Source organism: Lonchura striata, chromosome 6 (genome assembly GCF_046129695.1).
Source record: "Lonchura striata isolate bLonStr1 chromosome 6, bLonStr1.mat, whole genome shotgun sequence".
In the NCBI taxonomy this organism is placed as follows: Eukaryota; Metazoa; Chordata; class Aves; order Passeriformes; family Estrildidae; genus Lonchura; species Lonchura striata.
Genome location: NC_134608.1, coordinates 22815802 through 22829863, shown reverse-complemented (window position 1 = coordinate 22829863; position 14062 = coordinate 22815802). Strand labels below are relative to the sequence as shown.

Sequence of the window (14062 nt, the reverse complement as noted above, 5' to 3'; positions counted from 1 at the left end):
TGTAGCTGTGTTGTTGCAGCAGATGTTTGGAGGAGCTGGGGAGCATTGAGAAATGTGGGGCCATATTCCTATGGCCCTGGTGGTGAAGCATGGTGCTAGGTGCAAACTACCCTCTCTGCCTCATGAATGCTTGAATCTGTAATTAAAAGAAAAGAACAAAATATATGGAAGATCATAATTTCATAAAGCCCAGTGAGCTTGGCTTCAAAAAAGGAAAATCATGTCTCACTTACTGAATTCCTTGAACATGTCAAGATTTGTAAAGGGAGATAATATCTTTTATTAGGCCAATTGATACAGCTGGAAAAAACACACAAGCTTTCAGGCACAGAAACCCTTATTTTATGTTTTTTTTTTTTTTTTTTCCCAGCTGTATCAGTTGGTTTAATAAAAAGTTATTACCTCTGCCCACAAATCTTATTTCACTTAATCCTTAGTTCATCACAGCACAACTACTTCAACATGTCAGTAGGAATGGAAAAAAGGAGAATTATTTGATACCACTTATTTAGATGACTTAAAATTCCTCAGCCAAACCACGAGCTTCTACAAAAGCTAAGCAGGTATAGAGTGAAATCTAGTGCCTTTAGTAAAAGATATTCCTGGGTGGCTTAATAGTTTAGACTTATGGAGTCAATTTTCGTCATTGAGTGTTAGCAGTGCAGTTTGTGGTGGTACAGTTCTCTATCGCAGCAGCAGAAGAAATTATTTAGGCTCATGAGGATGGGTGAAAATTGTGAGGAATGTGAGATAGCAGAAAAAAAAATATAGGCAAAGTGACAAAGTACTGGAAAACTGAATGTTTGTTAAACATGTAGATTTATTTACAATTAATCTGTACATCTGCCGAGCTAAGAAACGGGTCGTGTTATACAGCTCAGTGGACATCTCAGCACAACTCACGGCTGAGAAGCATGTGTGTAATGATCGTTGTGCTTACATTTGATCCTTGGCACTGCCTCCACCGTGAGCTCTGGGGACCGGCTGCCTCATCTGGAAAGCTGTGTTAGAGAGCCAGGGAGAAGTGGGAAGAGCATCAGCAGCCATCGGGAGACTTTGGCAAAAACCTCTATCAGGAGAGATGTGCAAGGCTAGGATTTATCTGCCTTAGTGGGAACTTAAAAAGTGTCTTCAGAAAAAGCTGGAGAAGGCAGAGCGTCAGACTGTTCCTGGCGCGCCACACCGCAAGTGGAATTAGAAAGGGCTGAGAACCCGCATGAGGTGCTGCAGCAGCGGTGTCCCCCTTAGTCAGGCCAAGGTTCTAGGAGTGCTGCGGGGCTGGGTGTCTCTGCGGCTGCCAGGCGCGGGTGCTGGGCCGGGCGGTGCGGGGCTGCGGGCCGGGCCCGCGTTGCCGGGGCTGCGGGCCGAGCCCGGCGGGGCCGGGCCCGCGTTGCCGGGGCGGGCTGTCGGCCGGAAGCACCGGCGGCCCCGGCGGCGGATGGAGGCCGAGCCGGAGCGAGCGGAGGCGCCGCGCAGGGGCGGCGTGGCCGGGGTGAGCGGGGCCGGGGCGGGCCCGGCCTCTCTGAGCGGGGGCTCGGGGCCTTGGGGCGCGGGGTGGCGGCCCGGCTGCCGCGGGCGCCGTGCAGCGGAGGGGCCGGGCAGCGCGGCTGGGCGGGCCGCGGGGCTCACACCCCTCACACCTGCGGCAGCGGAGCCTCCGCGCTGTGCGGGCACCGCGCTGCGGGCGGGGCGCCACGGCGGGGCCGGGCCTTGCGTTCTGCTCCCTGCAGTGAAACGGCTTTTGTCAGTAACTGTGTGCCCTCTGCTCCCTCCTGCTTTCCCCTGCACTACAGGTACTAAAGATGGGCCGTCGAGCCCGCCAAGACATCTTTGCGGGTGAAAATCTCAGCAGGAAGAATTCCTCGTCTGCCTGTCTTGGAGAGGTGGGTGTCCTGGCAGGAGGGCTTGTCTGTTGTCCTGCTGTTTTCTCCAGTGGAGAATTATGAGTTTCTTCTGAGATACCTTCCTACATGGTGTGCTTTGCCCTTTGAATTTTGTCCTTAGATTTGGGACTCATGTGACTGCCTTGTCCCTTTACTGATGTTGCCCTTTGAATAGTAGTTTCCACACTCCTCTCTAGGGCTATGGTTTCTTTCATGTCAAGTATGGTGAGTAGTATCATACAGGACTTGGGGCCTCTCCCTTCTGTGCATACATATATTCCTGATATTTTAATTTCTAGATTTCAAATATGAGCAGGCACATCATTTTGTGACCAGTTTTGCTGCCATCTTTGGTCGCAATGCAGATAAACAGATGCCTTACTTTTGTGCTTTGCTTTGCCTGAGCCAGAGTATCCCTGACATGGTCTGTATCAAATTTGTGTTCTTTTTTCATTTTCTCTGTGTGCGGCTACAAAGGTCATACTAGGAGCCATCCTTGTAGGTAATAATGTGCAAACTCAGCTCCCACTTGTTTTTGGAGGAAAACTTGGTTCAGAGGCTGTTCTATTAGTACACCTTCAAATGGTAGAAGGGGGTCAGGAACCTCTCTTTCTCAGGGGAGTGAGTCAACATCCTCAAGTATCCAGAAATAGATCTGAACTGTTTCAATTGATTTTTTTGCTTAGCATTGCAGAATGCTGAAATTGTTCCTGGAAGCTTGCTGTTGGATGTTAGCTTGGCTTCTCCACAGACATCTCCTGCTAGAAGGAGCAGCTCTCAAGAAATGCCGTACCAATTTTGCTCCCTGACACATACCAGATAGACAAAAATGTCATCCAACTTCCACTTTGTTGCCAGTGGTATTTGTTTAAATGAGGTGATGCTTACCATTTTGCAGTGCCAGTCAGTGGTCACCAGTATACCATATTCTTGTCTTCTTTAAACTGGAAACCCTTTTTGCCCTGCTGGCCACCCTGCCACCAACTCTGCTTCAAGCTACTCTGCTCAGAGCCCTGGGACCTTTTTTCTTGGAGTGACTACTTACCCCCTGATTTCCTGTGCAGTGACAAAACCTTCCTATTACACTGAGTAGCTGTGTCCCAGACATCTGTGCCAAAATGGGTATGGGGGATTTTTCCTTTGAGACCCTGTGATGCTGTTGAAAACGGCATTATTACAGCTTAGCTTACAATAACACCTCATAGAGTAGACTTTTTTTTCCTGGAGAAAGTATGATCTTTTATTTTGATAGGCATAATGGAGAATCATCTTCCACCTAGGAATTCTCCCCATGGATATGCTGTAGGCATTCAGGATGAATTCTGGGAGGGAATGTGCAGAAGATTCAATCTAAGAAATAGAAGTAACCGTTGACCTCATAGGTGAAGAAAGTCTTGGGGAAACGAGCTGGTGGTTTAAGGAGGCGTAATCATTAGCTGGCCTCCACATTACGGTGGCTCGCTGTCAAGATTGTTCTCTTGCTGGAACTGGCCATCCTAGTTCATGGTCTGGTTTTCTGGTTTTAAAGAGCCCAGGGCATTATGTAGCAGTACAGCTGATGGACTGTAACTTACTGTAGTTTGTTTGTGCTTACTGCTCACATCACAAGCATTTCAATAGCTAGGAAGAGATCATAGTGGTTCCAGGACTTGGGCCAGTCTTGAAGAAGATTAAGAAATGTTTAGAGTGTGCTGTTTGAAAGCAGTGAGCTTTTCAGCAGCAGGAGGGTGAGGACTTCCATGCCTTACAACATTCAAGTATGTTAGTACTGGATCTTAACCACCAGGAAGAATAGTTTGTGTCAATAGTCTCCCTTCAGGCAGGTCTTCGTTGCTAAATGTTTGTGTTAATCAACAACCTTGGAGGTACTGGAAGAAAGACAAAATCTACTGTAAATAATCCTCAGCCTTTTCCTTTGCTCCAAAATTGGAGGCTTTTTTTTATATGTGACCATATTTGTTACCAAAGTGAGAATTTAACAGAACTAATATTGTTTATTCCTTCACCCTAGATTGGCAGTCACCTTTTACTTTTTTGGAAGCTTGGCCTTATTTTGCTGTTAAGTGATGGGGTTACAATGGATGTCTCAGCCATCTAGTCATCTTGAAATAGGCAAGATTTTTAAAAAAGTCCATTTTTGTTTTTATGGAACTGGCAGTAGTGAATTAGGCATCATGTAATTTATCTCAGCATAGAAGGTTTTGTTCTTACTGATTTTTGAAGGTAAAGGGGTTTGTCTTAGACCTTTGCCATATTTACACCCTCATATGCAATTTCATATTCAGGTTAGTGATTTTGTCTTCCTCAGAGATTGCTCATAGTTTTAAAACTAGTTTAATTCACCTTGACTCTTTTTTAATTTTATTTTTTTTTAATTCCATGCTAATCAACCCAGTTTCTACCCATCTCACATTTCTGGTATGAACATACCATTTCTGTTACTGTTTGGGTCTTTTAATGACACTGAGGAGCATCCAGGAAGTGTTTTCCAGTCAGAACAGCTTGCTTGAAGGAAGCAAAAAGTACCTGTCTATCCATGTTTCAACATCTGGGCTTATTACAAGGAAATTCACTTAGAGGTGGACAATTACTGTAATTAAAAAGATCTTTGTTTTGAAGTCAATAGGCAAATCATCTGACTTGGAGCATAGATCTTATCAGGTTACTGCTGATCTCTGCTTGGCATGGCCTCTCTCTTTCAAAAGAGACTCCAAACTGTGTGTTGCTCCCTACAACAAATGTGTGTTAAAACCTCCTTCCCCAGGGCATAGTTGCCTTGTAGCCTAATATACTTCTTCCAAGTTCTATGGAAACACTATGATATCTTAGTGTTTTTCAGTGCCTGATGTGTGTATGTATCTCCCACAAGAATATTCTTAACTACAGCAGCAAATCCGTAATTCCTCTGCCCAAATCTACTTCATAATTCCCATTCTTTGTGGAAGTACCTGCGTTCTCTTCAAATGTAGACCTGCTCAAGGGGCTCATGAAAGGTCACAAAGCTCACACTCTGCCCATGTGACATGCAGAGCATTCCTGCCTTTTCAGAAGTACAAGTATTAGCAAACAACTCTGCAGGTATGTGTTATTTCAGCAGGCAAGATGGAACATGATTCTCTGCTGTAATTGGTGCAGTTGGCACCCTCGTGCAGCAGAGGCTGTGTGCGCTTCTGCCTTCAGAGCTCCTTGGTAATTCAGCAGGCACTTCTTGGGCACCCAGGGGAATATGCTGTAACTGGGAATTCCTAGAGATAAATCTGCTTGCTGCATGCCAGAACTCTGCATTTCAAACATTCATTTCAGAGGGGTAATGTATCTCTTTTTCCATTGAGAGGCCTTTCCCATCCCGTGGCTTGATTACATTTACTCATCTTGATGCTATCAACTTTTCTGACAGAATGGGAGAAACTCAAGCTAGTCATATTATTTGTATAATGAGAGGGACAGATTATGTAATGAGATCTGTTGAAGATCTTTGCTATCCCATCCTAACAGGACTTCTGGACACTTCTACAGAATAAAAGTCAAACCTTTTTCTTGGCTCTAACATCACTGTTCCCAACAGCCTGAATGCTGGCTTGATGACATCCATCAGAAGAAGTTGTTTGGCCAGGTTTGGAGCTCTTGATGAGATTGATTTGGAAAGTTGAGTGGAAAAGCCTTTTAAAAATGTATCAGCAGATTTTTCCTTTCCTGTTTCTTCTCTCAACAAGAGTGAACTATTTGCTGTCCTGTATGCAAAAATATTTTAATGTTATCCTACTTCCATGATCTGTTTTCTTTATCCAACAGTAAGGTGATTCCCTTGGGACCTTGTTCAAGAGTTCCCTGGTTTCTGCCTCTTGCAGTCTGATTTTGCCATTGTGTCTCTGGCAGCACTGTGTAGGTCCTTTGAATGGAGACTGCTTTACTAGACAATGGCCAGCCTAAAGGATGAAGGTTTTCTCTATTTTGAGGACATTTCCACACAGGTAGAACAAAATGACTCGATATCAGGGTTTGCCCAAAAATCAAACTCCCTGCTGGCTGTCTGCCATGTTTCACCACAGCCTGGGGAAAGGTTCTGTGCTTTCACTTCTGAAATTGTTTTTTCTCTTGTTGTCCTAGCTGGTATTTTTAAACTTGCTTATGTAGTTGTGGTCCTTGGGTGGTAGTTAAAAAGCATTTCTTGCCGTAAAAATACCTTATTGAGCATATATTCTGTTAGACAGATAAGAACTTGGGCCATTTGTGCTGTATGTGATTTTAGTAAAGCAACTGTCTGGACTTCCACCACCCAGTTTACAAACACTCCTGGCAGTGATGTTTTAGGCTGACATCCAGGCTTTGTTTTAATAGGACTCTACCTAGCCCAAATGAGTAAAGAATAATAATAATAATAAAAAAAAAAGAATTGCTGAGGGTGAGACCCATGTGAAAGATTGCTCCAAGAAGTGGTTATTTAAATGTTTTTCCAACATGTGTTGCCCAGCTGGATTTTCTTCCATGCTAGTGCAAGTCTTGTACTGCTTGGGCTCTGTACATCCAGAGAAGCTTAGGTCAAGCCTTTCTGCTTTTGGCTGTGGGACCAAGCAGGCCCCTGGCTGACAGATACATGCTTCCAACAGATTTTTACCCGTTGGGCAAATCTGTTTTCATTTGTGCTACTCATTGGTAAGGACACCTTTGTACCCCAGCTGCTCTAACCTGCGTGTAGCCCCCCTCTGCTCTTGTTGTAGTGAGATCATAAGACCAGATGACAGCAAAGACACAAAATGAACTCAGATACCAAACCACTTCCATGAGAGATATATGCAGTTTATGAATCACATGGGTTCCATGTTCCACAGGAGAGATGATTTAATCCAGAAGAAAAGTCAGGGGGGTTAGTGGAGTGTTTCCAGCCATCCTGTGCATACTCCTGGTGTAGAGTCATAGGTCAATCTAGGAAACTCTAAATTCTCCTCCTGAATGGTTCTGAAGACTGTGATTTCTAGAATAGCATAGAGATTATTGGGTTCATAATTACCTCCTTACATTTGGTGCCTAACAGCACTGGTTGTTGCAAGTGCTGACAATCTGCTCATCTAAAAGGTTCTCAACCAGTTCACAACTTTCACAGTGATTAACGGGCTGATTTTCTTGAGTTACTTATCTACCACACAACCAAGCTGCTTCCTTACCAGTGTTAGCTAAAGATCATCTGCTGAAGCTATGGCAGCTGTCCTAAGCTAACTGCTACGTCTTGTGCTCCCAGGGGAAAACCTGAGGTTGCCTTGAGAAAAAGTAGCTTCTGAAAAAAGGGCTGTAGCCTGCTACAGTGTATAACCCCTAGTACGACTGGTCCAGCATCAGTTCTGGTGTCTGGCATGGCTGCAGTGACTCTCCATATGAATCTTTCTAGGATCCTACACACCTGAATGATTTGAATTTTATCATGCTATAGGGAGAAGGAACCAAGTCTGTTCTCTTCTTGCTTATGTTTGGGTTTTGGTTTTTTTCCTTTAACTACTGCAGTTGGCATCTGCATAAATGACTGGATATAAAATGTTGTAATGGTGGGATCAACTTTGTGCTTTGTTCAATTGAATAAGGTTGCAAAGCATGTGCTGCAGGACAGTCATAAATGTCAATCTTCAGACTGTTTTTTGTGCAGGCTTCTATAGTGCTTCCTTTTAACTTCTCTCTTTTTCCCTCCTGACCCTTCAAGGATGAAGACTATCAGCAAAAGGTTGACCATGTAAGTCTAGAGGCTTTCTAGGTAGATGCTGGCTCCTCTGAAGGGAACTAGTAGGATTAACCTATTATGTGTCTGGAGATTACCTTAAGAGGGTACTCTAGTACAAGAGAAAAAGATAAAGTTTACTTTGGATGCAGTGCCTTTCCTGCATCCTCTGTTTCTGATGCTGACAGATTTTTAATTATCTTTGAAACAGCTGCTCTTATCAGCTGCTGCATCTTGTTTTGAGGTCACAGATATATATGTGGCCACTAAAAATATGCTCAGTTTTCATTTAAGTCAGGACAGCAATTAGCTAATACAGTACAAGACCTGACTTAACCTAGATTGCTGTCCAGTATGGTTAGTTTGCTCTTATAACATGAAAACTTACCTTTAAGGATGATGAAGTCTTGCTGGTGCCCCAGAGGAGAACGCCTTTGTATTTTCTATAAGTCTTTTATTTTTATTACACCAGCACTGAATGCCAGAATCTGTAGTTAATAATGTCATAGTGTTTCTTACCAGGCTCCTGTTACACACTGATGAGGAATACATATATCCTTTCTTATCCTTCACCAAAGCTAAAATACACCTTAGCATTAAGTTAGCATTAAAAGCCAGGATGATGCTATTCAGAACAACCTGAGAAGTTCTGCCTGTTTCTGTTCAAGTGTTTGGGCTAATTGCTTTGCACTCTCCCTAACCATGGAATTTATATTGCCCAATTTTTCCTGCCTAGAGTTGCTCTCTGCTAGATAATTAAAACGCCTTCTCCTGTGCTCTTAATTCCTTATGCTGAAGGACCACTCCAGTACTGGTTGCACAGTAGATTCATCTGTGAAATTTAAAGCCCAGAAAAGAAACCCGTATCACCCATCTCATTAATTCTGGCCTCAGAAGGGTATGCTCATCACAAGGAGTCAAGACTATTCAGATTAGCTCAGTTTTCTCTTGGTAGTGCAAGAGATGATATTGTAAAAAAGATCCACTGGGTTTATTTGGGAGTGATGGATGGTTCAGGACTATGCCCAGAGCACTTTTCCATTTATCAGGCAGACCTCCCACTGATGGGTATAGTTTTGGGGACTGGTTGCCTAATAGAAATTTTTACTGATAATTGATCTAATCTTCTCCCCACCCGCCTCGCTGGAACCAGTCCTTACAGTCATTTCACTGGAAGTAATTCCACCTCCATACAGTGCCCTAAATCATTGATTCCCAAGGTCTGCTGTTGAGTGCTGGCTGGTCACATGCCACAGGCGCCTTCTTGCTTCTGGCTGCTGAATTTCATTAAAATAACTACTGATGTGACTCTTCCACATGAGCAATTGTTGCTTCAGGGTTGTTATGCAATGGTGCCTGGCAAGGAGATTTTACTTAGTATGAGCAGTCCCTGCTTTGAAAACCATTTTCATTGGGTAATTCCTGTGTTCTTTTTTCAGGCTTATGCTCTTAAGCATGACAGTCACACTTTGTAGTATTTTTCCATTTGTAAAAGTCTGTAAATGGTATAAAATGGTTAACTGAGAGTTCAGAAATCTGACTGAGCAGTAAGCTGCTTGTATCTTATAGTACTATATGCTTACGAACTTCTGTTAATTGTATCATAAATATCTTTCAAATCAACTTAGTGAAACTTTGTTATAAAATGTGATTCAAATCTTGTTGCAGTATATCATTCCCTTAGTAATTGCCTGGCCAATCTGAAATACTTGGCTTCTTGAATCATTTGTCTGAAGTTGGCCCCTTCATCCCCCGGATGGCTCCTACGACCCTTCTCTGAACTCCCTTAGGGCTTTGCTGAGTGTTACAATCTGAACTCTTCCTGGATTTGGTCCCTTTCCTCTTGCTGTGCTGAAGATAACTTTGTAGCTGCTTGAATACTAACAAACAACTTCATCAGGGTTGTCGATGTGAACGTACCTGCTGAAGTCCTGCCCTCCAGCCATCTGCCTGCTCTGAAATTTGTTTTGCATCCTTTGGCAAACCACTCATCTTACATCTGAATTTTTGCCAGTTGAATCACTAATTTGGCTGCACCTTCCAAGGCTGCCTGGGATATTTAGCCAAAGGCTGTGAGGCTAATCAATGGTATAATAAAGGGTGTATCCTAATATTTCAGTTAATTTGTAGAGGCAGAATAAGCAGGACTATGAATGTGGTTGTGAGCCAAGATTTTGCTGGGAACTTTTTGTGGCTTTGCCATAGATTTGCTTTGGGACCTTGGAGAAGTCCTTCCACTAGTTTTCTTTAGTCCCTGTCTGAAAGGAAAGCTAGAGCTTTATGCCTTATCCTCATAACAAAATCCATATCCTGCATTGGGTGCCTGTGTAGTATGTAGATAATCTCAGGATGGGATGGTAAAGAGTGGCTGGGAATGGCAGTGTGTCTGAAACCCTGTCCTTCTATGGAATTCTGGCCCCATTCTGCAAGCTCTGGGAGTGCATATCCTTGCACTACCAGTGAGAGACCCTGATCCCCAATCCTGTGTTTTCTAGCCTTCTGAAGTAGAGCAGGGCTTTTCCTTGCCTTCAGGGACCTCTATTTCCTGAGTAAGCAGATGTTCATTTCAGTGTTGCAACCTCTTGCTTTAGATGTAGAGATTAAACTGGCATCTCCTTTCCAAGCTGGAAGACACTGATTTTATTGTCCTCTTCCTTCTCTGAGAAAGATGTAGCAAGTAATGTTTGCCACCTCCATAGGGAATATTATATTTCATGACAAGCCTATGAGCTGTTCTGAGTTTGAGAAGGTTCTCAGTCCTTTCTCCTGAAGCCACTCTGCTTTGCAAATGGAACCAAAAGAATTTTGGTACCATAGGAAAGACTTTCTAACTGAAGGCAACAACATTTGAGTGGGAAAACATCAGTTCCAATGGGTCCAGCTGGAACCTCATCCTCTAGTTGTGCTTTGGTAAACGTGCCATAGATAGTCTCAAGGTCCTTCACAGACTAAAAACAGGGACAGCAGCTGATTTCTGACCCTTACACAGGTGAATTCTGGCTTCTGTGGCTCTATATCACCCAGTATTTGAGTGACAACATGCTTTAAGGCAACAACTGGAAAGAGGATTTGAAGATTGGACCTTTCCAGAGGGGGCATCAAAGTCCTTTTGTAGTTCTAGTTGCCAGTGCTTCTAAAACATTTGGGTGAAACAATTAGCTATTGCTTTTTAGTTTAAATCAACATGCCAGGAACATTGTTTTCATTGAATGTTTGTTGGGAGAACAACTATAAAAAGAATGCAAGTACCTGAAATATAAAGCCAGTTGTGTTCTTAAATTGCTAGGTCACCCAGTTGGGTGAGGTTGAGTGAGTGTATTTGCATTCCAAAATACAGTGCAGAATGATGTGGAGATCCCCTGGTGAGAAGCAACCTTCACTCTACCTGGGGAGGTACTAGCTTCATTACCAGAAGTACCTAAAACAAGACAATTTCCAGACTTGGGCTGACTCATGTGGATCCTGCTTGCAGGTGTGTCTGCACCTGTGGTGTAGACATGGCCCGGGGCTTGATATGATCAGGGCCTTTAATCAGAGCGGTATTTTCCTGACCCAGTTCTTACCCTTGCATAGTCGTTGGCACCCAGCTCCAAACTCTCATTCCATTGTCTGGTCTGGATCTGTGCAGCAGCCACCCCTCAAGTGCTCTCCCCTACGTTTCCTGAAACCTTAAAACATGCAAGTGAGGAACTCAGCACCAGCTGTACTCAGCTGAATGTTGATCAGGGGACCTTATTTGTGTAAAAATAATCACAATGGTTTGGGCACTGTCTTTCCACTCTGGTTTAGAGAGTTCATGACCTAGGAAGTCATAATTGTAATGCAGTCACAGTAATTTCTGTATCTACAATTTGCACTGCAATAAGATCTAGAGTGTTGGTGTATGGCTGGAACAAAAATTTCCTATTCCCGAAGAGTTTACATCTTACTGCAATGTTTTTCTCTAGCATCCTATTCTCCTCTGTGATCTTCAGCTTGTAGAGGAGCCTTCAGCAGGGGTAGCTGCATTTTGTATATGGTACGTTGCCAGGGATTTGCTTTCTTAGGCATGCAGTTGGGAGTGGGGTGAACTGGCAGTAGATAGCTCTTGAAGCAATTGGCATTTCCGAGAACCTGGGAGGGTTCTCTGAGGCAGAATTTCCCGTGGCTATTGCACACTGTGAATGCCCTCCCATTTACGTGGTCATCCTAGGTTGAGCTGCATTTGTCCCTCCATGTCCCAGAGTTTGTCATGTGTTTTTGTCTTGCATTATTCTAGTAAATACCCTCCACTGAAAGGATCCAGCATCCAAGGAAGCACTGGGTTTTTTACCTGCTTCCATTTTACAGGGTTTGCATATTTTTTTTTCCAGCGGTCTTCTGGTTGCTTGTAGAAATGCTGGACTCCCAGACTGTTCCTGGGGACCTCTCATCTGGAAGTTGGCCAGATTCTCCAAGAGGAATCTCAAAAATGCAGCTGAACTTTTGTTCCCTAATTAGGCCAACTTCCCCAGTGTGAGACCTAGCACTGCATGGCCTGGAGCTCCCCAAGGCCTTGTGCAGCCTCTCTCCCGTGCACCCCGACTGGCTGACCGGCAGGGCAGTTATTTTCAGCTTTCTGAGCTTATCTCCTTGCCTTTTGATGACATCTTCTGAAATAGCATTTCTAATCAGCCATGTTTCCCAGCCTTTCTAGTAGTATCCTGCCTGCTTGTCTACCTTGATTTGGATTAGGGACAATCTCATTGAAAATAATTTTATTAAAAGCTTTTCCTTTTCCACACATTTATTTCATACTTTGAGTGCTTCTGGACCTACCTCGAGGCAACAAAAGAACTGTAGAAGGTGGGAAGGTAGATGGGAAAATATCTGAGCAAAAGTAGCATAAGGTGGTAGCAAACAGAAATGCTGATGCTTAGGAGGGCTGGAGGGGCACTTATAACTATGGATTGTGAGAGGATTCTACCTAGTGACCCCTTGTTCAGAGAATCAGATTGTTGTGTGCTGATTCACTGTTTTACTGCAGGGGAGAACAGTAACTCCTGAGACAGGTTAAGGTGCCAAATGCTGCAAAGGTGACAGTTTTCTTCGAGGGTGCACATCAACTGACAGATGTCACTGTTTTGGGAGAGCAATTCTTGATAGCTGTTTAACAATATGAACTGCTCCTTTACCTGTGATATTTGAAGAATATTTGAAGGCTCCCAAGAACTTCTGTTTCAATAACAATTTCCCTAGTAAAGGAAAGTCAGTGACTGTGAAAAGAAGGACAGTTTGAGGATGAAATACAAATCCTGTATTTTCTGCTCAGTATTTAACACATGCAGAAGTCCTTGGAGGGTATTCATTAAAATCAGAGGCACTATTTGAACCGTTTATGGACATGATAAAGAGAGCCAGCAGAGATGGGTTGTTCTTTGCAAAAAGCCCAGGCTTGCATAGATCTTGGAATTGATATGTTTTTGATATCATACATGCTCTGAGACCAGTACAGATTATTTTACATGGCTGTTTGGGAGCAGTGGGGCTATTTGACTTACAGCTCCTTAAATGGCAGCAATCAAAACTAATTCATCGGGCCTGGTTGTGGTTGTGGAGATTTGCTTTTCTTCAGTCAAGGGAGCCTCTGGCATCTTGCTGGAGAAGAGAATCCTTGAGATTGCCCATACTTCTTTCTTTCCACTTCTTGGTCCATATTGGATAAAAATAAGACACCTACATACTGTGTAAAATCTCACGGTGTTTGTGTATTGGAAAAACATAGCTCCTACATATTTCAGGAGAAATATGACATGATAGAAGAATTGTGTGTCCTCTCTTGCATGCTTTCAATGTCATTTAAGTCCCTGCATCCCTGCACAGAGTGCTCAGTGTTTCAAAGGAGTTGTCATGTTGATGAAGGTAAATTAATGCATATTTCCAGACCCACCTGAGAATCTGAGGGACTTAACATGCCCATAATCTGCCCCTGTTGTGGAAGGTCCTAAAAGAAACTTTGCTGGACCTTTAAGATTCAGAGACACACAGGATAGTTTCTTCCATTAAGGAAGCAGCATCCAGCTGGCACCTTCAGAACTGTAGACATGATTTGACAAGTAGCCTGGAAATTTCTGCTCTAATGGGGAAGCCAGGTTGGAATTCTGCATCTGTCTGATAAGAAAGGGCCTGAAAAACAATAAAGAAGAAGGTAGAGTTTCTACTTTGATGCAGGAGAGATGAAATTCAGGCCAGTCATTTTTCCAAGGGAGAGACAAAATACTGATTATGGATGTAGTATAAAAGTTTTGGTATGGAACGTGGCCTGAGAAACTGAAAAAATGCCATCACAAAAATGGTGAGCTGAATTTCTTAGGAAAAGGACCCAAACACAAACAAAACAAAAAACTCAGACCATGGCAATTTTCCTTGGAAAAGGGAGGATCTGCAGAAACTCAAGTAGAGGAGATCTGGAGATCAATACCAGACAAAACTGACGTGGAAAGGAAAATCCCAGCAA

At 43.4% G+C, this 14062-nt stretch overlaps 1 protein-coding gene across 3 annotated transcripts in view; it reads left to right on the top strand.

The window, feature by feature from the left end:
• Positions 1 to 1168: 1168 nt before the first annotated feature.
• Positions 1169 to 14062, top strand: part of IFT43 (intraflagellar transport 43) — a 43049-nt gene continuing 30155 nt past the window's right edge. Inside the window, exons 1-3 of one of the 3 annotated variants that reach the window (XM_077784019.1) lie at positions 1169 to 1258; positions 1794 to 1883; positions 7573 to 7602. In XM_077784019.1, the coding sequence (XP_077640145.1) occupies positions 1217 to 1258; positions 1794 to 1883; positions 7573 to 7602 (162 nt within the window). In that variant the 5' untranslated portion in view covers positions 1169 to 1216. Of the gene's footprint in view, positions 1259 to 1398; positions 1493 to 1793; positions 1884 to 7572; positions 7603 to 14062 lie in introns of those variants that run through there. The other 2 variants (XM_021542795.2, XM_021542796.2) reach the window with 2 other exon arrangements.